At 34.9% G+C, this 24845-nt stretch overlaps 1 protein-coding gene across 3 annotated transcripts in view; it reads left to right on the top strand.

The window, feature by feature from the left end:
* Positions 1-24845, top strand: part of LOC136039854 (GATOR complex protein Iml1-like) — a 104730-nt gene that overhangs the window by 29158 nt on the left and 50727 nt on the right. For all 3 annotated transcript variants that reach the window (XM_065723788.1, XM_065723790.1, XM_065723789.1), the window contains 5 exons: positions 3125-3267; positions 7187-7380; positions 9928-10124; positions 14781-15052; positions 23996-24096. In XM_065723788.1, the coding sequence (XP_065579860.1) occupies positions 3125-3267; positions 7187-7380; positions 9928-10124; positions 14781-15052; positions 23996-24096 (907 nt within the window). The remainder of the gene's footprint in view (positions 1-3124; positions 3268-7186; positions 7381-9927; positions 10125-14780; positions 15053-23995; positions 24097-24845) is intronic.

Here is a 24845-nt window from a genome sequence, read left to right on the forward strand (position 1 = left end):
CTGTAAAAAGATAACCGAATAAAATATTCGGAAATTTTCTGAAAGATTCTTATTGGTTGTATGGATTCTTCAGATCCATATAAACGCCTGATGATTTCAGACCTTGCAAGACTAGCGATACGCGTGACACTTCAGTTACACAAAAAAAGCTCTTAGACGGTATATTACTGATGTTTGTGCTCGTAAATAAGATTATGAATTAAATAAGCTTCTATCCTTTTGCCGCTCTGCGTAAACTTGTTCCCTAGTCTGTTTCAACAGTTAGTGGATAGAGAAATTAGAAAAAGAGTGCGGTTAAATGTTTTTTTTTTAAGATGCTTGCTGATAATCTTGTTCGTCAAGGTGGTGAAATTTGTGCTGATGTTTGTGCTCGTAAATAAGATTATGAATTAAATAAGCTTCTATCCTTTTGCCGCTCTGCGTAAACTTGTTCCCTAGTCTGTTTCAAGAGTTAGTGGATAGAGAAATTAGAAAAAGAGTGCGGTTAAATGTTTTTTTTTAAGATGCTTGCTGATAATCTTGTTCGTCAAGGTGGTGAAATTTGTGCTATAATTTACTTAAAAATGGACTTGTTGTGAATTATGATTGCAATGCTATAAATTTGAATTGCTATTATTGAGGGAAAGAAACGCTTTAAATTATTTTGCTACTCTTGCAAGATCTTGCCCAAAAAAAGCCAAAATTGAGTGAATTAGTCATTTAACCTTTTTTGTATATTGACACTGTTTGAGGCAAATCTCAGAATGAGGAAGCGTTTAAATTGTCCGATGGTTATAATCCTACTTTCTCCTGTTTTGTTTACTTGTGAATTCTGATATATTAAAAATTAAATTATCTTACTAGACAGTCTTCTTGTGTTTTTGTTTTATTTTGTGGATCGTTTGGGTTTTGTTTTCCGTTTTTTATGCGTTTTATTTATTTTTGGCTAGTTTGTTCTGTCCTTTCATTTTTTTCCTGTTGTTAAAGGCTTCTGGACGTGAAGTCGAAATGTTCAGACTTCTATTATTCATAACAAAAAGTATCCTTGTCGTTTTTCCATAGTCATAATGAAAAAGCATACGCCTTTTCGTTTCAATTAATTACAAATGGATGGATAGTGTCTAAGAAATGGAAGGATAGGTTTAAGAAATTATTTCAGATGGTAAGTTTAATACGATGAAATATAATGAAGATTAGATTATCAGTACGATCGGGGGTGAATCCTTTGACGGCTAGCAAGATTCCTCAGGCTGTTTGCACCGTATATTGAAAATTGTGGGGCATTATAGGCTACATTTTATGTAAATCTGATTGCGTTCATTTGATGTTCCTTTAAATATAATTTGTTATTTTATCTACTATGATTGCCTAATGGCTCTTTGTGCAAAAATATCAAACTAAGTGTATTAAAATACAAAAATTAGTTATATTAAGGCTTAAGTTTTGGTGTGAAACCTGAAGAGGAACTTTTTAACTTCAAACGATCAGGATTTTGGAGAATAAAATTTACTATGAATAATAAATAAAACCTAAAGCAAACAGAAATTACAATCAACAATGTAACAAAACATACAACGAGCAGAAGTGGCCTCAAATAAGTTTCGTGTAGCCGTCCTGTCATAACCGCTAAAAAGCTGGATTTTCCGTTACCCTTTACCGAGAACACCCCCTTACAACTGCGAAAAAAGCTTCCATAGCTTTTTTTGGATATTTGTAGACTTGTGAAAACCAATTCAGTTTCATTAGTATAAAATAGTATAAGTTTTCATCATTGTTCTATCCCTTTTAAACCCAATCTCTTTAAATGTCAAAAAAATCATCAGGCATGATAATAATTCCAGTGCAAGCAGACGACATTTTAATGTAGTTTCTATTTGAAACTAATTATGTTTAAAAGCATAAGACAAGAATATTTAACAAGTATCAATTACCCTGTGAATCAGTGATTCAGTGTGCAAAAATATCAAACTAAGTGTATTAAAATACAAAAATTAGTTATATTAAGGCTTAAGTTTTGGTGTGAAACCTAAAGAGGAACTTTTTAACTTCAAACGATCAGGATTTTGGAGAATAAAATTTACTATGAATAATAAATAAAACCTAAAGCAAACAGAAATTACAATCAACAATGTAACAAAACATACAACGAGCAGAAGTGGCCTCAAATAAGTTTCGTGTAGCCGTCCTGTTATAACCGCTAAAAAGCTGGATTTTCCGTTACCCTTTACCGAGAACACCCCCTTACAACTGCGAAAAAAGCTTCCATAATTTTTTGGGATATTTGTAGACTTGTGAAAACCAATTCAGTTTCATTAGTATAAAATAGTATAAGTTTTCATCATTGTTCTATCCCTTTTAAACCCAATCTCTTTAAATGTCAAAAAAATCATCAGGCATGATAATAATTCCAGTGCAAGCAGACGACATTTTAATGTAGTTTCTATTTGAAACTAATTATGTTTAAAAGCATAAGACAAGAATATTTAACAAGTATCAATTACCATGTGAATCAGTGATTCAAACAGAAATAATTTTCTAGAAGCCACCATTAGTCGCTTTGGAGAAAGTTCAATCGCGAAAAATTGAATACTGTGAAAACAAGTAATAGCCTTGACTAAAAGCGTATCTTTGTGGTTGGGATGCCTTTATTTTGTTATAAAAAAGAAGCAAGATACATTATGTGTCTTCGTGAAAAGTATGAGTGACACAGTTAAGCTTCATTCGTTTTAAGATTATTTATTGTTGTTTTATTGAAATAAATTAATACCAGTTGTATGTTTGTTTTGCTGTGATTGTTTGTTTTTTAAGTTTTGTTTGTTTTGGGTTTCATTTATTCTTTAATAGTTATTTCTGGCTATTTTAGTTTTAACTAATAAAGGAATTTATTTCTGCTTGTTTATTTGTTTTAGGGTTAATATGGCTCTTTACTTATCTTTAAAAACAAATTATTTTTCGAATTTCTTTTTTTTAATTAATTTCTGTTCGCTTTTGATTGCCAAAGTTTCAAATTTTTCAACATCACAATTTTGGATCTGAATTATAGTTTTTGAATATGAGGCTTTACGTTTAAAGAGTTTACATAGTGATAATATAGATTAGATATGATATCACAATGTTTTTTTTTATGATATATTTTTTTTTTCAGAAAGAGGGTTGCAACCATGAAGTAACAATTGTTCTGTTCTCTAGAACTTATTATGAAGCAGCTTCTATTGATGCATTTCCTTCCGAAATGCGATCTAAAGTCACAGCGGATTTCAGAGGTCGTTTCTATGAAGACTATTACAGGTGTAGTATACAGGATAAAAAAAAAGCTTAAACTTGGATAAACTTGCTTTCTTTATTTCAATTTAGAGATGAAGAATATTTATGCATAAGTAAATAATCATCTTTTAATCACCGTAATCCAATTTAAGAGTCTTAATGTTTTTTATCTTTGTTTTAATTCAGATATTTGAAGTGACTGAAATATAGATCCGTGCATTTTTTTTAGAGTTAGTGCAAACTTGCCCTGAAGTTTCTGAAAAAGCAGTTAAGATATGTGTCTGATTTTCTCCATGATGGGAACCTTGATTCGAACTTTGAATCTCAGACTCCCGTTGGCGCACCATCCTAGAGGCAGCCATGAAGGTAGAATCATGAGGACAAAACTTGAGTTGTTGGTTCAGAACGATTAGACCCTTTTAGAACGATTTTTAAGATCCGTGACTGAGCCTCCATAGACCTCTTTCACTATACGAAAGAAAAAGCTTGATCACCGCCTCCATCTTACTTGAAGATGACTCAATGAAACCGTGATTAGCATCATCATGCAAATCTGAAGGGTACTTGATTCCTCCGACACCCCCTGAAAATTACACTCGATCTCCAAAGCTGTTTCCAATATATTTAAATTGCGATATTTTGATAACCTGGTTATGCTTAGTGAATTTTTATTGATTTAATTTCTTGCCCAAAAAATAGAATTAAATCGTATAAAGATTGATATTTCAAAAACTTTTAGGCGGATAGGAGATAAATTGATATATACCTTTCCTCTGGCTTCTCCTTCAAGAGAAAATATAAGCTAAAATGGCTTATACCCAAACTCTCTATGAAAGCTTCAAATCAGCCCCTCAAGTCGTTTCCAACATATCGCATGTACGCTATTTTGATAACTTTGGCAAGCATTGTGTGTTCTGATATATCTCCTTACTTTGCAAAGGCTCTTCAAAAAAGGACAATATTCTTTACATCCACATCCTACTTCCCTCTGTAGGCAACCTTTATGAAGAGTTTGTGATAATTTGACTCTTTTCTGGTTTAAGACTATTTGTTAATTTCTAAGCATATGCCAGTTAAATTTCCAAATGCATTGATCAATTATTGCTTATTCTACCTCTATGGCTTTGAAAGTGGCATTGTCAAATGTCCATTTTATATCTAGGAACATACCCATCACAGATTGTTTACTTTCAAACTCTTGCTGTATTCGCCACACTAATTGGTGTAATGCTGTTTTTGTTGAGCTTCCTGCCTAAAACCCCGATATTAGTTTCTTGAATTATAGTATTTTTCTCTGGATTACTTGTCAAGCACTAATGTTGTCGCTTCATCACTTTCAAATGAAAATGTGTTAAAGTGAACATTCCATAGGACCGAAGTTTTTTTATAATACTCTTTTCCTGGTTTAGGTATGAAAATATTTCTTACTTGTAGTCGCACCTGGGAATTCCACATCTTTATTCCAACATCAACAACATCTTTATCCCCGAGGCTTTTCTAATTGCCTTTGTGACCCTTATGGTAATCAGCTTTACAACATCAGCAAAAACCCTCACTCTATTTGGTGCTCGAGGACCTATTTTTTTTCCACTCTTTATTTTGGGTGCTGCTTTGCCGGATTCCCCTGAAGTCTGACAGGGAATTCAAAAGAATTCAATAGAAGTATTTCTGCTGATGAAGCAAACATGTGACCGAAATATCCAGTATTTTTTGTGAATTATCACTGTCTAATAAAAGGATTTATCCCTTTTTGAACTTTTATTTATCGTGATTTTACATTCATTGCTATTATCATTCATCATAGGTAAAGATAAAAGTTATCCTAACCTTGGTTCCTGACCACCAATTCAGGAACTCAACACACGACAAAATTACTTTTAGAATTGGGTTAGGTCTCGGCTTCGGAGAAGCTCACCATAGACCCTCAGTTATCCCTTCTGGTTTACTATATAGTGCCAATTTGATGCACCCAAGATTACTCACCATCTGACGGGGCAGCTTCCTGAGTGTTGCTCAGATTTGAGTCCCTCTTAATTGAGGCAACGCACACGGAAAAGGACGTGTTTCATCATTTACACCCTTTTCTCGCGTCCCTCATCCTGAGCGCCTTCATGCCAAAAAGTCCCTTCGTGGCGTACATCCACAGCAGTTATCATCATGATAGTTATCATCAGCAGCAGTTTTGTATTATCCTGACCATTTTACATACTTTAAGGAAGCAACAGCTATATCTGATTATAAACATTTTGCACGATAGGTAAGGGAAGCCATAGAACTTAAAAAAAAAAAAAAAAAAAAATATCGGAAAGAGGAAAATTGGATATTAATTCAATTTTTAATATTATTTTAAAACTTGATCTGTTGTCAAAATTTCGACTTTACAAACCACCAAGGGCACAAATTAGATATAAAACTACAGAGAATAGCTTCACTTGATGCCAAAAAAAGATTATTTCTTAACAAAATAATTAAGTTCATTTGCAGTTGTTTTTATCGTCTTATTGTCAGCTGTTTCTCTGTTGCAGTTCCTCAGAGAAGCAGCTCATTGACTGTATGTTCTACTTCAGTTGTATTGTGCTGTGCAGTAGTAATTTTATATCTTTGGTTAGATCGTGTCCTTTTTAGTCTCCTTTGATTTAATATTTCCTCCTATTTCCGCGTAGTAATGTTTTAAGTTCTTGCCGTTTCCACTACTGGGGAGGCATCATTTGGAGCAGGCGAAATGGTTATCCCTTTTCTTCTACTGGTCGTAGACCCGTTGTTCTTTTTCTAAATCCATTTTATGTTATTTTTTGTATTTGTTTGTGGTGATTGTTTGTTTGAATTTCTTCGTCTCTTCTTTTTTTTTTTTTCATGCATAATATTCAACTGCATAATATTGTCAGTCCCGTCCTCCGAGCTGTTCCTGAGATGATATTGTATATGTGTAATTTTGATAACCTGGATGTGGGGTCTGTACGTAGGGTCTTTGGATTTAGATCATCCAAATTATAACTGAAGATCCGCTTTACAAGTCCCTTAATACCCGATTATACAAAACCTGGGGGGGGGGGGTGGGAGGGACGTGTCCTGGGACGTTTTTCACATGAAATTTTTTGGCCCGAGGTCTTATGGCTGTAACTTTCAAACTGATCAAGGACAAAAGGGGCCCTCCCTTTTCCAATAGCAAAATATTTGATCCTTTTCACCTAGAGAGTATTCTTCCGGAACTTTCGAGCCAATCACACACACACAGAGTCAAACACGCTCTGCTTTTCATATTATAAAACATGTGTGCAAATTATTGGTAATAGCCTTTATTTGCGGCCCTTGCCCTAGGGCTTGTTCGTATAATGCCACCCTGAAGGTATATTTACAAGACCTTTTGACTTTTGTGGCTACCCTCCAGTCACTTTTGGCTCTTAAAAAGGCATTTGAACTATCAATCCAAATTAAATTAGCCCTTCAAACTCCGCACGATCATCCCTTCCCCACGAAGTGACTGAGGGAAAAAATAGTGTATTGAAGGAATACGGTTCTTTACTATAGGTAACTGTAGAATGTTGCCTATGATGCAGTACTTGTTATGATACAGTTTGTATCGTGTACATTTCCGAAGAAGTAAATCCGTTAATATTTTAGGACTTCTAAAAAAAATTGAAAGTTTATGACAATTGCAACGTTTATGCATTCTTTTAAACTACCTAAGACCGTTTTGGATCAAAACAAGCACGAGCATTTTGAAGAATATAAATTTATCTCCTTTTTCAACTGATTAGAATATTCCATATTTTCACGTTCTTTTTCAGTGTTTTCCTTTTACCTGTTTTGCAGTTAAAAATTAACATTTTCAATGTGGTTGTTAAACGATTTGTTCACGCTTAAAGTGCTGTAGCTATTGTTTCATATACCATATCGTCGTTATTGAATAGAATTTATTTTTAATTACACTCTTTATTGCTAGGGTTCTAGTGCACAATGAAAGGTCAGATGACTGGCACAAAATGTTGACTCAGCTTCGAATCGCTTTTAACTCGTACCCAGAAGAGGTTTTAGAAGCCAGTCATAAAAAATACGGGCAGCAAAACGTGCCTAAAGCCTATAACTCTTCAGCCAGTCATGGAAATTTCCTTGAAGTTTTGAATATGTCTTTAAATGGTAAGATTTTTTAGAATAAATTGTGTCTATGTTCCTTTGGGTGTCTCTGTGTATGTCTGCAAGGTGAATCTAGAATTTATTCGGCATATGGAAAGACTCATTATGTAATTTTTGATTACTCAGTGAGAAACTTTGTTGATAAAGATCGTTAAATGAACTTGACAATCAGGAGAAATACGTAGTGATTGTAAATAATTTTGTTGTTTTATATAAGTTATGTAAACTTGCAAAACAAAGTAAAATTGAAATTGAAGGATAATATAAGATTGAGGAATCAAATTGATCGTCGCTGTACAAAGCCGATATTCCTATATGTAAAAAAAAATTAATACAATAGAGAAAACCAAAAAGGACCAAAAGTTTCAGCTCAACATTTCTAGCAGCAATTGAATCATTAAACGTATAAAACAGAAGACTGTGTATAAATGTTTTACTGTCTAAACGATAAAATGAAAAAAGGCGGTCCTCATATTAACCCTACAATAGTCAAGCTCTTGCCCTACTATAATTATGAAATATAGAAATCTATAGATAAAGCATATGAGCTGACAACAAACAGATTTAGAAAATCCAGGATTTTCTTTTGGTACATGCACGAATTGTAGCACTTTCTGAAAATTTTTTATCGTGTCTTCTTGATTAAAAATTCTAATCTTTCATGGAAGTTCTAATAATCCTAGAAGTTGGAAGTTCTAATCCCATGGAAGTTCTAATTTCATGGAAGTTCTTCGATAATCCTGAATATGCGTGCATTCAAAAGAGAAAGACAACAATTATCATAGTAATAAGGACTATTTCTAATTTTGAATCTCCACCATACTGTTTATGTACAGGATTTAAAGGGTGTAATTTGTAACCTTGAATGAGGGGTGTCGTTTGTGAAACAGAGATCGGAATATGGAGAAAAAAAACTTTCTGGACCGTTGGATGAAGGTTCATAAACATTAGTTGGTGAAACTGGCCGTAGTTTGGTGAATAAAATTTCATAAATTAATCTATGGCTTAGAAGATTGAATACATAACCAGTATATACATGTCTGGCTTTATCAAAACAGAACGTAATTTGTACTTTACTGAAAACGGTTTTTATTTTGTGCTGTGTGTTTGTGTTTCTCTTAACACCTAAAAAAAAGAATAGCGTAACAAACAAGATTACTTAAAAGAACAAGTGAAAAGAGATAGACAGTTTAATGCATACTAATATTCATTCCTGAAATTCTTAAATATTCTGTATTTATCGTCTTTATAAAAGAGAAATGCTCTCAGTAAAGTGCAAATTTCTCTTTGGTCCTTAGAAGGCACAGAGGGCGTTAGCTCTACTTCTCTTTATGGTAGTTTCTCATCCTTTTAAGTTTGACTTCTTTGTCTTTTATAATTTCTGTTCCTTTTGGGTTTCATTTATTAATTAATAATCATTTATGGTCGTTTTACGCTTGAATCATTATTTAACTTTATTTTTGCTCGTCTTTGGTTTAATATAGGTCTTTAATTTTCTTTGAAAAACTTTTTTTATAGAAAAGTTTTTTTTAACTAATTTGTGTTCGTTTTTAATTGACATAGTCACTTTCGTTGACATAGTCACTTTCATTGACATATTCACTTTCATTGACATAGTCACTTTCATCACTTTCGTTTATATGTTGGACAGAATTTATTCAACAAATTGTTGCGACAGTTTGCAACAAATTAATGAAAGTTGTATCATAGTGCTTTGGATGGATGGTTACTGGAATTATATTCAAATAAATGGTTTGACCATTTATTTGATTTCCAGGACCCATGGGTTCTATAGGGCGGATGAAATTCTAACGCCATTATGCTACAACCTAGTGTTGTAGCAAAGTTGTACAAACCTTTTGACAACCTGTCCGCATTTTGTTTTGATTTATCCATATTCTCTGATGGCTTCACCTTAATATGCTTAGCCTTTTTGGTGACCCAGGATCGAAAATGCAATTCTTTCTTGTTAAAAGTCCTATTTGTAAACAATTAGCAAATTGCACAATTTACAGCCCGTGCCCTAGGATGTATGGGAGGTTGTGTCATCCCCAGAGACTTAGGTGTTGGACTTTTAAATTACGCTGAATAAATTGACTTTCTAAAAAGTTTGATGAGATGTCTTTTGGAGAGGGTAGATAAAAGTGGCATGGGAGGGTAGCTAATTGCCCTCCAGTCGCTTTTGTCTCTTAAAAAGAGCACTAGAACCTTAAATTTTGCGATAAAATGGTAACCGCTCCGAAGTTTCTACGGCGATTCTCCATACGAAGTGCCTTGATGTAAAGAAGAAAAAACGTAGCAAGTCACTTCGTTCTTTACTTAGCCAGCGCTATTGCGATACATATGATTTCTGTGTCCTCAAGGTTTCATTTATTTATGAAACCCTGAATAACCTCTGGATGTTTTGCGGTCGAATTTTTATTTGAATTCATTACTGCTCGATCATTTTTCATATGGCTCTTTACTTTTCTTTGAAAAACTTCGTTTTCGGAAAAGAAAAATTAACTAACATTAGGAATGTACTGTGATTATACATATTCTACCTTTCAGTTTTCGAGAAACATTATATGGACAGAAGTCTTGATCGAACTGGGCAACTTTCCGTGGTTTTGACTCCAGGGGTCGGGATTTTTGAGGTTAGTCGAGAGCTTACTTCCATCACAAAGCAGAGAATTATTGATTGTGGTATTGGCTCAGATCTTGTATGTGTGGGAGAGCAACCGCTCCACGCAGTACCCCTTTTAAGAGTAAGTACTACTAATAATCACTGCTAAAATTTCCAAGCTCTTTCTTATATTCGGTTAAATAATCAAATTTTTGTCACAACAATTAAAGAGTGAATTTAGAACTTGAAATGAGAGCTTGCAAACGACATCAAACCTAAGCCGAGCGAAATTTCAGTTAAAGTGAAGTATTTAAAAGAGATAATTTTATTGCACATTCAACTAACGAAACTAGATTCATCGTTAAAACTGCGATTACGAATTAAAAGAGAGAATTCCCTTAATTAAACCAAGTTTTTTATTCCTCCAACGTTATGTTCAAAAGAAAACTTAAAATGTATGGCACTCAACCGTTCTGGATAATGGGAATGAAATGCTGCTGGGTAAAACCGGATATAGGAAGACTACTAAATCGGCGAAGGATGCCAAAAGATTGTCTCATTTCTATATATTCAATGACCTTGTGTACATTATCAGAAATAATCTATCAAGGAATCAGAAAGGGATTTTTGAATCCGTATCTATTGAAATTAATATTCAAGGGGAGGACTTTATCATTGGTAATGTGTATCTGTCTCCAGGCGGTGCCATCCCTTTATTTCTACAGTTCCCTAATGACCTTTTGGAGAGCTTATAATAATGTCCGTGTGCCTGTAATATTGAAATATAAGTTCAACCATTGATATATATATTTCATTTATTTATTCATATTTTGTAACGTTAGTTTACTTTCTTAGATACTTTGTTTTATTTTGATCTTTACTTACTTTTAATTTATTTATTTGATTTATTTGATCTTGCATCTTTAGTGACGGTTGATATTCTATCAGCTCTGCTCACAATTGGAACCTTACTAACAACTTCTAACAACTTCCTAGGTATTCTTCTTAATGAGAATACCTCCTTAGCCACAATATTAGTTAAATTAAGATGAAGTTATCGAGTAATCTCAGAATTCTTTGAAAGCTCATACCCATTTTTTCTGGGTCTTTTCTAAAATGTTTGTTTCACGGTTTAATTCAGTCTTGCGTCACTTATTGCCACACTGTAACATTTTCCTCTCTTCTGATACCCCTTTCTAGGGCATATGAGAAAGTGAGGAACCTTATCCTTGATACAAATAATTCTATTAATAAGCTGTTGCTTGATTCATCAGCTGTTGTTTGATATTATCTTCGTAATTATTATTATATTCAGATTCCATTCTCTCCATCAATCAGATTAGGTGGTTAGAGGTGGAGTATTCAAGAGGTAATTTTAAGCATCCAGTTAAGAATTTTCAACCATGGAGATTTTATTCGCACCTTGCTTATGCTTCCAAGCCGATCCATTTCAGGAACTGACGCGAAAAGTCCCATCGTTGGTGACGCATGCCACTTTGCAATGGCGGTGTCGAGACAAAATTAAACTTTCAAATTAGCTCTTTCACAGTTCTTTGTGACTCAGGCGTTTATGTACCCCGCTGCTACTGGAGAAACATCAGCGTTTCAAGGTCTTTTTCGAAATTTCTGTAAATTGTTTTAGTTCTTATCGTTCACTGTTAAGATGAACGTAGATGACTGCTGTTATTCCTGAATCGAGTTTCCATGTTTTTTTTTTTTTTTCTTAGCAGTTTTTTAATCCAATTTTTGGTTTTCACTAGCTAAGGGGGTTAAGAGAGGGAATTTGCAAAACAGAGGATATAGCCCCCTGTTAAGAGTTTGTGACCATAGAGATTATAATGATGTCATTGTTATATTTCTCAGTCTTTCTACCTCAAATATGACACCCGGAAGTGCCACTTTTGGTGCCGTACTGCACTTCAGATATCAAGATGTAGTTACAAAAACTTACAGTTGTTTTATTATTGTTGCAAATAATTACATTTAATCCATAATATAATCGAGAGCTTTAAAATAATCCATTAAACATCTCACTAGATCCTGTGGTAACCTGCTAGCGCTTACGGTAAAGAAAAAATAAAATAAAGGAAGACATTACTGCCATCAAAAGTGTTTTTTTTTTTTTTTTTGTTTTTTTTTTTAAATGAGGTTGTTAAAACCCCCCAGCTCAGGGTTTTTACAGTGGTGATACTAACCGTGCATTTTTTTTTGTTTTGATCCACCGGCTTTTATGGTTGGTTTCAAGGTCTTTGTTTATTAAAATCAAATAATCTTAATTATCTTCATGTGGAAGTAATTAATCTTTTGTAAAGATTTTAAAGGGGCTATAGATATGATGCATTTCACTTTTCCAAATGTGTCTTCCGTTTCTCTTTTACGTGCCTTATCTGTAGCCAAACTTGCCTTCTCTTCTGTTCCATTTTTTTCGCCCCTTCGTTTATGTCGAGTTAACATTATACCATTCATGATCAACTCCTCGCAGCAACGTCACTGTTAGCTCCGATGATAATTAGACTTAATTCAGCAATACCCATTGCTGCAATGGCTATTATTGTTGTCAATTGACCTTTATATTTTACTTTCCTGTTTATGCTAAGCTTGAGTGTTTGATAAAATAGGGTTTCATCATTATGGATATCTTGGATTTTTCTTCAAAAATTCACCTGATGAAGAAATTTAGAGAGTTTAAAATCCTTTCATACATATTAATTAAAAAAAATCCCATAAAGAAGTTTTTCAAAGAAAAGTGAAGAGCTATATTAAACTTAAGACCAGTGGAAATAAATTCCTACTCTAATTCAAACTCAAAATGACCAGAAATCAAACAGTTCGCGGTAACTAACTATAAGTAAGGAGCGAACCGGCTCAGTAGTAACCGAAACTGTAAAAAAAAGGAATTTTGCCAATCAGCGCTTATTATGCTGATTTCAAATATATAAGTTTCATTTAGTTTAGTCTTACCCATTAAAAGCTATGAGCCTAAGAAAATTTTCTGATTTTTGAAAAAGGAGAAAACATCCCCTAGAAGTCATAGAATCTTACTGAAAATCACACTATCAGATTTAACGTATCAGAAAACCTTACTTTTAAGGTTTTCAAGCTCCTATTTGCAAAAATATAGAATTCTTTTTATTTCTGACATAAGAAAGATCACGGACGCGTGTTTATTTGTTTCTTTTTTTGCTATTGTTTTTTCTTCCAGGGTGATCGTATCGACCCATTCGTCCTAGAATATCATGAGAGAACTAACTCGATCAGAAATTAAAAGCTATAGTGCCCCTTTTAAGTGACCAAAAAGATTCGAGGGCAACTAGGCGCCCACGTCCCTTTTTCCCTAAATTGGCCGATCAAAATTCGAGACAGTCATTCATCATAGTTGAAAGCCCAGTAACTATGCCTTTGGATACAACGTGACCCCCTCACAGTCCCAGGGGAAAGGCCTTTAAGTTATATAATTTGCCCATTGTTTACATATAGTATATGTTATTGGGAAGTATGCATACATTTTCGAGGGGGACGAATTTTCTGCTGGGGCTTTTTCTGTGGGAATCTTCCGTGGGGAGGGAAGTTTCAAGGAGGTGAAATTATTAGGGGAAATTCCTATGATTCCTATACAAAATGCTTTTTATATGTATTGATTTCTCTTTTCTGTCTCAATTTTTAGGCGTAGAGTTGTTAAAGGTAATTGTCCGGGGTAAATTTTCACCGGAATTGAATTGTCTAGAGTATATTTTCATGAGAAGGGGGATTTCTCTGTGGAGGTGGAGTCAGATTTCCTGGCATTATTTTAAAAACAATCAGAAATTAAATAACAAAAAACAGGTTTTTTTCAACTGAAAGTAAGGAGGAACATTAAAACTTAAAATGAACAGAAGTTATTACTTATACGAAGGGGATTTCCCTCTTCTCAACACCTCGCTCTTTACGCTAAAGTTGGGATTTTATTCTAATTCTTTAAGAAGGACAAGGGTCGCTTAATTAGAAAAATAAGAAGCTTTTTTAAAAGTACGGAGAACTTTGGCGTCAAGAGCGAGGTGTTGAGTAGGGGCAACCCCCTTTTATATACCCTTTTATAATTTCTATTCATTTTAAAGTTTTAATGTTGCTCCTTTTTTTTATGAAAAAACTTGTTTTTTATTTAATTACTATTAAAGAATAAATGATACCCAAGACGAACAAAAATTAAATAAACAACAAACATACAGCAGGTACTAATATAAATGGGTAAATAAATCTTAAAACGAGTAACGCTTAAGTTGAATATTTACATAAAACTTAAAACGAACAAAAATTAGTACAAACAAGAGTTTGGCTACTGCCCCCTTTCCCCTCACCTAACTGTAAAAGTCTAAAGCCTACTGCGTCATTTGTGTCTTATTGAAAAATGTTTGTCTTATGCTGTCCTGGAAAGAACTAACAAAATTAAACTGGATATTTGATATGTAGTGATACAATTGCTGAAAGCTCAGCAGATTTTAAGTACGAAAGGAAATATGTGTAATATAATTCGTCTCTATTTCAAGTGTCTTCTATTTCATTTTTACTTGTATTTCTAATGTCGTCAATAATTACCTTATGTAATTTGTAAATCCAAAGCTGTATTTAGTTTCAAGAAATGAAGGTATTTTTCACTGAATTTTTCCGTAAGTTTAGAATCAATTTTTACAAATTGACAAATTTTTTAAATCAATTTGACAAATTTTTGACAAATTTGACAAATCAATTTGACAAATTTTTAGAATTAGTCAATTGAATCTGAGCCAGAGTCACTAAAAATATATATTTATTTCATTCTCAGTTTCAGAATAAGGACATGCTCGATACCGACGATTACAACATACCTCATTGGCTAAACCTGAGTTTTTACACAACCAATAAAAAGCTTGGGTACTCAAATTTTGTTCCAAGACTTCGCTTGCCTGTATCCCCTTCTACTAAGGACAGTATAAGACTAATGAAGTCCCAATCTGAAAGGATTCACCCTGGGTGTGAAACAGGCTCTTTGAACCAATTGTTTGACTATGATGCATATGATGCGCAAGTTTTCACGCTTCCTACTCACGTTCAGAGGTAAGCTATGGCTTGCTCTATAGTAGTTTGTGCATCGTAAATTCTCTGGACGTGACTTAAGAAGACAACGAAACATCTTAGAAATTCTTAGGCTATACAAAGCGAAATCAGTTAGTTTATTTATTTTTAGTTTGATATTCTAGTTAGATGGGCTCTGTTCATTTGTATTGTTTCATGACCAGATTCATATTCTTTTCTATTCGTCTCCATTCAAATTTTGGGACCTTACTAGAGAAAGTGATCCAATCACTCCTGTAGTTATTCGAATCTTTATGATAACTTAAAGGTTAAAAGGTGTATCAGAGCCTACATCATGCTAAAAAATAAAAAAAAAAGTGAAAAGAAATAAAATGCACGATATCAGAGATAAATAGCATCACGAGCAGTAAAGCAGAATCAAGTAAAACTTAAAAGCAAGGACAGTTGTTTGATTTTCGTTAGAAACACTTGTTTGCTGTTTCTTATTTCTCAGAGATAAAACGGACCATTCAATATATTTATTTTCGGATAATCTTGCTTTTTAGGTAAATGGAGTTTTGTGTCGTCTTTTATTCCCAAGGTTAGTTGTGCAGAGGAAGTAACGCTTTAGTTTTGTCCTATTACTTTGGTTTTTTCCTAGCCAACGATTTTAGTTTATTGTGAGAAAGTGGTACTGCTCTAAACTACATGGTGTCCATGTAAAGTGGGACCTTTTTCACGATTGATGAATGCACATTACATCTTGGAAAGCTGTGAATAATTGTTGCGTGGGGCCATAAGGAATGATTTGTGGTTGTCCTTGAGCCAAAGCCTGCAATATTTTAACTGGAGTGGAGCTTTGTGTCCGTCAGGGAGAAATCTGAATGTGTTATGCGATACTTTTGTTTCTTCGAGCCATGTTTAACATTTTGAGTAGAAACTCCCTTCAAACAGGTAATTAAAGCAGGCAAGAGCTTCAAATTAAGGTTAAATCTAAATATGAGAGCTCTTTGGATCTGTGAGGGTTCCCTTGCTAAAATATTTTCTTAGAATTACAAAAGACTAAGTTCAAGTTCAGCTATAGAGCATTTTCCCACGGAACTGAAAGGGCTGATATCTACTTTTCTATGTCATTTCTGTTTGTGATTTTACTTATTTTTACTATTTAATTTTCTGAGTTTGAAGAATTGACGAAGAATGATTGAACGTATCCCTCTAAAACTAATAGTTTCTTCATTGGTAAAGAAATTTGAATTTTTGCTAGTACTTTTCATAGAAAGATCCCTCATAAAAACAGAATCAACTATTGGACTTAAAAAATAAGCTGGTAGGCTATTCAATTCCAGTCTTTGACTGCTAAAATCCTGCTAGACGATTACGTTCTGGTCTTTAGAAGGTTCAGAGGGCATTAGCCCTACTTCTTTTTGCGGTAGTATCCGCTCGTTTTAACTTTGAATTGGTTAATTGTTTTACATTCTGTTCGTTTTTGGTTTCATTTATTTATCAATAGTTATTTATGGTCTTTTTACGCTTTAAATATATTTTGACTTAATGTCTGCTCATCTTTGGCTCAATGAAGCTTTTTACTTTTCTTTCAAAAACATCTTTTGTGGATTTTTTTATTCTAATGTGCGTTTTCAATTAGCATAGTTTTTTCATTGTTACGAAAAGAATATTTTAAATCTATCAGTTTTTATTTAGAAGACTCCCGATTTGGAGTCTTAAGCGCAAAATCATAAGGATTATAGAGGAAAACACGAAAGCAAACTTATCAAAACACAAGAATATTGTACTAATGGATTAGCTAGACTACCAATCATACAGGGACTCTGTCTTGCGTCATTAGGTCAAATATCTACTGCATATACTGGCTACTCGACACAGTAAATTCTCAGCAATTTGCTGCAATGCAAGTCCTGCGTTAGTAGATTACACCAACAAGGATAAGTATCAAATGGTACATTAATTTTAATTATCAACTCTAAAGCTCCCTAAATTCGAGCAATTGCTATCTCTTGTGCTCTCTTACAACACCATAGTTTTACTTCTACGTGGGGAGATTCCACTCCTATATTCCTGACTCCTCTATTCCCGATTCGAAAATAAATCATTCGCAATTTTACATCAATATCATTAATATCACTCGCAATATTGCTTTTAATTCTAGAAAAAAACTCAGCGAATCTTTAAATTTCCAAACCTTATTTCAACTACCAATTATTTATGCGGGTAACATCCTACGAATTTTCAATGATTCAATTGTTTAACGATCGAATGGCTTCGTCATAAATATAAAAAAAAAAACAGTTTTAAATTCAGGAGTGTTTTTAATAGAGTTTATAGGCTGTTTTATTTATAGGCTAAAACTAACCAAAATCTTTGAAAACGCATTTGCGATTGCTGCCATCAAAACTGAGAAGTGTAAGCCACTATTTTCCAAGGCTGTAGAATGTGGATACCACATTTAAACATATACTAAGACTCTCTCATGTACCCTTAAGAATTTCGCCTGAAACTGTCTTCCCCAAACTGAAATAGGTTAAGGATTAACCAATAGCGTCTTACGAAAAAAACAACTCACTTTTATTTAGAAGATTGTAACAGAGGCCACAACTGAAACGCAACTTCATTAGAGGCTTAATGGTAACTAGACTCGAAACACCATCCTGGGATATAATTTCCTGTGACCTCCACCTAATCTTGAAACAAAGACCGAGCTTCCAGAGAAAGCCTCCCTGGCAGGCTTTCAAGAATGACCCGGAGCATTTTGGGGGCTTTCTGCTGACACAGTTGTCGTCGGGATAAGGACTGGCCGATAATCGCAGCAAAGGCTGCTGCTGACAGACTTGGTTGGACTGCGCCTGTAAATTGGTAGTTCCTTGGTGCGTGGCAGGATCAATTATTGTTTGGTTTCCGCAAAAAAGAATAAAAAAAAGTTTTGGAGGACGGATCATAACTATTGCACCAGGCGCGTGGGCTCTTAAAAAGAAAGAGAAAATATTTCTAACTAATAGGGACAAAACGAAATACATTGCACATCTGTACCTTCCCTCTGAATGAAAAAAAAATTCTATCAATGGTAGCGTTAATTATCATCTGCTATCGTATATGTATCTTTTCAAGAAATACATGTGAACACATCTTTGCTAAAAATTGGACCTCACACCCCTAGTCTTGCTCCCTCCAATGGAAACGCTTTTTAACCTATTAAATTGGGAAAAATGAAAATGCACAATAGGTATTTTGCTTGGTAGTTTGGATTACAATGTAAAAGTCTTCAGAACAAATGGTTGGGAATATAACAGAGAGTGATCTATTTTTAGGAACATGCTTAGTATATATATATATATATATATATATATATATATATATATATATATATATATATGAAATATATATATATGATAATATATATATATATATATATATATATATATATATATATATATAATATATATATATATATATGAAATATATATATGATAATATATATATATATATATATATATATATATATATATATATATATATATATATATATATATATATATGAAATATATATATGATAATATATATATATATATATATATATATATGAAGTTAGTTGTCGTCATTTTTGTTATGACGGTGACGTCATTAAAGATATTTAAGACATGCGTTCACGTAGAAATCTATTAATGTTTAACTGTAAAATGACTGATGAACTTACAATGGCAACAGCCGAGGAAGATGCTCAAAGAGTCTATGCCAAAAAACTTGCTTCTGATAGAGAAAGTAAGAAAAGAAAGCGTGCCGAGGAATTAAAAGAACAGCAAGGAAACAGGCTTGAGGCTGATAGAGAAAGAAAGAACAGAAAGCGTGCCGTGGAACTACCAGAGCAACGCAAAACCAGAGTTGCTGCTAAAAGAGAAAGTGAAAAAAGAAGGCGTGCCGAGGAACTACCAGAGCAACATGAAACCAGACTTGCTGCTAAAAGAGAAAGTGAAAAAAGAAGGCATGCCGAGGAACTACCAGAGCAACATGAAACCAGACTTGCTGCTAAAAGAGAAAGTGAAACAAGAAGGCGTGCCGAGGAATCACAAGAACAGCAAGAAATCAGGCTTGCTGCTGATAGAGAAAGTAAGAAAAGAAAGCGTGCCGAGGAATCAGAGCAACCTGAAAGTTATCGCCTGGCCTTCAGGTACAGCCCAGTCGATGATTATAGCTTGAGTAGATGTGTTCAAATCGGGACTATGTCTAAAATTTGTCACTATTGCAAGGCCTTGAAATTCAATGGTGAAACAATGGGAATATGTTGCGCCTCAGGAAAAGTTAAACTTCCTCTATTGGCTGCACCACCAGAGCCATTGAAGACTTTCCTTACTGGAACTACGTCAGAATCTAAGCGTTTTTTGTCACAAATCAGAAAATATAACTCATGTTTCCAAATGACGTCGTTTGGAGCCCAAATCGAAAATCCAGATCAATTTATGTCTACTTTCAAAGTAAAAGGGCAAATTTATCGTAGAGCTGGGTCCCTTCTACCATTCTCAGGCGAGAATCATAAATTTTTACAATTGTACTTCATCAGTGATAGAAATTCTGAATTGAATGCACGTTGCGAAATTTCTCTCACGTTGAAAGGACAATCGTTTCCCAATTGCAACATCTTTTCCACGAAAATAATAATTTAGTGCGTCTGTTCAAAACAGCCATCGATTTGATGCCTACTGATACGCATAAAATTGTTATTTCCGCTGACAAAACGCCTCCTGGCCAACATGTGCGTAGATACAATGCTCCAACTATCGACGAAGTGGCAATCGTTATGGTCGGTGATCAGTTTTTACCTCGAGATATTATTCTTCATAAGCGAAACGCTCAGTTGTTAAGAATTGCTGAAACTCATCGATGCTACGATGCCCTACAATATCCTATCATTTTTTGGGATGGAGCCGACGGCTATCACTTTAATATTAAATTGATGAATCCAGCCACTAACAAAGAAATGAATAAGAAATGCAGTGCAATGCATTATTATTCCTATAGACTAATGATTCGGCAGGATGAAGAAAATTATATTTTAAAATGCCGTCAATTGTTTCACCAATTCGTCGTTGATATGTATGCTAAAATTGAATCAGAACGTTTGCTATATATCCGCCTGAATCAGACCAAGCTCCGCTCTGAACAATACATTCATTTGCGAGATGCAGTTATAAATGACGGTAATACCACAAACGTTGGAAGATTAACAATTTTTCCTTCGTCATATGCTAGCAGTCCCCGTCATATGCATGAATATACTCAAGATGCTATTGTGTATGTTCGTCTCTATGGTCGTCCAGATTTATTTATCACATTTACATGTAATCAATCTTGGGACGAGATACTGCTGCTTTTACTTCAAGGACAATCGGCGGTTCATAGACATGACATTACGGCCCGTGTCTTCCGGCAAAAGTTGAAATCACTGATAAACTACATAGTAAATTTTGAAGTGTTTGGGTCAGTGCGATGCTGGATGTACTCAGTGGAATGGCAAAAACGAGGTTAGCTACACGCACATATACTAATCTGCCTACATAAAAAAATTACTTCGAACGAAATTGATGATGTGATTTCCGCTGAAATACCTTATGAAAATGTCGATAAGGGGTTACATGATATTATTGTAAAAAATATGATACATGGACCTTGCGGTGCACTGAACGAAAATTCACCATGCATGGGCAAAGGAAGGTGCACAAAGCAATATCCTCGACTTTTAGTATCCAACACAATTACTGGCAATGATGGTTACCCACAATATAGAAAAAGATCTACTGAAGATGGCAGTAAAACAGCAATAATAAAGAAGCGTAACGGTACCACCATCGAAGTAGATAGCCAGTGGGTTGTTCCATATTCCCCGTTATTATCAAAAACATTTAATGCACACATAAACGTTGAATACTGTAACTCCGTAAAGGCAATCAAATACATATGTAAATACGTCAACAAAGGCAGTGACATGGCAGTTTTTGGCTTGCAGCCCGAAATCAAAGATATCGACGAAATCGTACAATATAAGGCTGGAAGATACATAAGCAGTAATGAAGCTGTTTGGCGAATTCTTTCATTTCCGATACATGAACGTAGTCCAGCTGTTGTTCACTTAGCGGTACATTTACAGAATGGTCAACGTGTTTATTTCTCGGAAACCAACGTGCAACAAAGAGCCCTGAATCCACCGGACACAAAGTTAACTGGTTTCTTTTCGCTTTGCAAAAATGATTCTTTTGCAAAAAACTGCTGTATACTGAAGTGCCTTCGTATTACACGTGGAATACTAAAAATAAAGTATTTGAACGTCGAAAACAGGGTAAGTCAGTCGACGGCCAACCTACCATCTTCAAAGATACCACGATAGGAAGACTACACCGTTCACCCCAATCAACATGAATGCTTCTTTCTACGCCTGCTTTTGGTGAATGTACCCGGTCCGACATCCTTTGAGTATTTGAGAACTGTAAACGGTACTATACATGACACTTACCGTAGCGCATGCCAAGCTCTGAATTTATTGGAGAATGACCAACACTGGGATTACTGCATCAATGACGCGTGCGAAACATCAACTCCAAGTCAAATTCGTGCATTGTTTGGCATCATTTTAACAACTTGCTCTCCATCAGCTCCTACAGAGTTATGGGGAAAATATAAGTCAAAAATGTCCGAAGATATACTCCATCGAAAACAGTTAGAGACGTCAGATATGACTTTTGATTTTACATCAGAAATTTATAACTACACTTTAGTTATTATAGAAGATTTGTGCGTACGTATGGCAAACAAACCTCTTCAGGATTTGGGAATGCCTTCACCTAACCGTATCGCTGCTGTTTCGACATGTGTAGAATTGGATCGTGAACAAAGTTACAGTACGAGTGATCTATTGTCGTATGTACAAAATAACATTTCCAAGTTGACGTCGGAACAAAAAGACATTTATGATACGATAATGCATTGTGTCGGTAACAACGTTGGAGAAATTTTCTTTTTGGATGCGCCAGGAGGTACTGGTAAAACGTTTGTGATAAAACTGATTCTGGCATCAGTTCGATCAAAAAATGATATAGCGTTTGCAATTGCGTCGTCCGGAATAGCCGCAACATTGCTGCCTGGTGGAAGAACTGCTCATTCCGCTTTGAAATTGCCTCTGAATTTGCATTCTACAGAAACTCCCACGTGCAATATTTCCAAATCATCTTGGATGGGTAAAGTATTGCAGCAATGCAAACTTATTATTTGGGATGAGTGCACAATGGCACACACAAAATCGCTCGAGGCTCTGGACCAATGCTTGAAAGATTTGCGAGGGAAGTCGAAACCCTTTGGCAGCACATTAATATTGCTTGCGGGAGATTTCAGGCAAACATTACCTATAATACCTAGATCAACTCCTGCAGACGAAATGAATGCTTGCCTGAAAAATTGTAATTTATGGGCACACGTAAAAACATTAAAATTAACTACAAATATGCGTGTCCGATTGCAAAACGATGACTCTGGTCAAACATTTTCAGATCAATTGCTGGCAATTGGAAACGGAAAGCTCCCAGTAGACTCAATTTCGGGACGTATACAACTACCTGCTGATTTCTGTAATTTAGTGACGTCCAAAAATGAATTGATTGAAAAAGTATTTTCGAATATTCTAAACAATTATAAAAATAATAAATGGCTAAGTGAAAGAGCGATTCTTGCACCCAAAAATATAGACGTCCACGAAATCAACACTATTGTTTTGACCAAGATTCGAGACCAGGCAGTCCTTTACAAGTCAGTCGACACAGTTTTGGAACCAAATGAAGTGGTTAATTATCCATCTGAATTTTTAAATTCCATGGATCTTTCAGGGTTTCCACCACACGTGCTACAACTAAAAATAGGCGTACCAATAATACTTTTAAGAAATATCAACCCCCCAAAGCTTTGCAATGGCACGCGACTTGCCGTAAAAAAAACAATGGAAAACCTAATAGAGGCCACAATCTTGACAGGGCCTTTTGAGGGTGAGGCTGTTCTTATTCCTCGCATTCCCATGATTCCAACGGATCTGCCTTTTCAATTTAAAAGATTGCAATTCCCAATTCGATTAGCATTTGCAATCACCATTAACAAAGCTCAAGGTCAATCATTAGAAAAATGTGGTATAGATCTTAATACTGATTGTTTTTCCCATGGACAATTGTATGTTGCATGTTCGAGGGTCGGTAAACCTGACAATCTATTTATATGCAGCGACAATTGGACAGCGAAGAATGTTGTATATTCGCAAGTTTTACGCAGTTAATTTGTATTGTATCTATCTATCTATATAAAAACGAGTTGTGTGTATGCATGTTTGTTTGTTTGTAAAAAGAGCGTTTGCATATGACGTCATTATTAGTACATAAAGGCTTTGTATATGCACAGACAATGGAAAAGCCAAGAATGTTGTATATTCGCAAGTTTTACGTAGTTTGAAACACATATATAAATCTATCTATATTCACATGTGGGACACAGGGACACAACTACAATGGCGCGTAATTAATATGGCCCGTAACGACTTACGCGCGCGGGGGGGCTTGGGGGGGGCGCGAAGCGCCCCACCAACTAGGTGTTGGGGTGGCGCTTCGCGCCACCCCAACAGCTAGTATATATATATATATATATATATTTATATATATATATATATATATATATATATATATATATATATATATATAAATATATATATATATATATATTTTTTTTTTTCTGTTCTTAGCTAGCTGCGAATTCTCTCTTTCTGTATTCAGGTATAAATACTTTTAGGATACATTTAATTTATCTTGAATAACTTCACATTTATATTAATTTTAGTCGCTTTCTTATGTTCTCTGCTATATGTTTAAGATTTGACTTATTGCTGTTGCACTCCAAGGCGTTTCTTTCCTTGACTTTACTTATACTTTCTACAAGTAATTTTTATTCCAGGCAGAACTTCAAGCCAGTGACTAGAAAAGAATCAAGAAATACAAGTGTGCCACCAGAAGTCAACCCAGAACAAAAAAAGTCAATTCCTACTCGACCCGTTGGTTAGTTTACATTTATTGTTTTTTTTTCTCTCTCTCTTTTAGCTTCCAAGTGTAGATTACTAGCATTTAGGTTTGCCCAAGTCAAATTCGTTTGCTGGGGTTGATGGGTCCTTTGCCAAGTAGTTGGCTCTGCAGAAAACATCAGACTAATTTATAAGGTTCTCAAGCCGGCAAGAATTTACCCGTAGGCCCACTAGGCCCGGGCTTAGGGGGTGCACAATGCCGTCGTTTGCAATAAATTATCACTGAGTGAATTTTTTCTTAACAAAAACTGGACTGATACGATTTATCGTTGAAGTGCCAGGTACACACCCCCGTCGCGCTGCCGATTCACAGAAAAGTGATTCTAAAAGAACACAAAAAGTGATTCTAAAACAACACAAGAATTCCTTGGCCGCTTATAAATTGTCAGATGTCTCCTTAGAATGGCAGCTGAGATTTAGTTATCACCTCTCTCTTTTATTGCTTTTGGTTCATCGGTTGCGTTCTGTTCAGTACTTCCACTATTCCTGAATTTTTGGGTATCCCCAAAACTCTCGGAAAAATTGAGTGGCAAAAACGCTTCGGCCTAGAAGTGCCAAAGCTTTAAATCCTGCACCGCTCTGAATCGTATTGTATTGTATCGGATTAACGACGCTTCTTGACTACTAAGGTCCCTGCGTCGGCCCTGCAGTGCATTCCTGCAGCATGGTTCGATCTCTGGGTCCCGTATTACCAAGCTAAGGTCAAACCCACTACGCCACCACAGG

This window comes from Artemia franciscana, chromosome 20 (genome assembly GCF_032884065.1).
Source record: "Artemia franciscana chromosome 20, ASM3288406v1, whole genome shotgun sequence".
NCBI lineage: Eukaryota > Metazoa > Arthropoda > Branchiopoda > Anostraca > Artemiidae > Artemia > Artemia franciscana.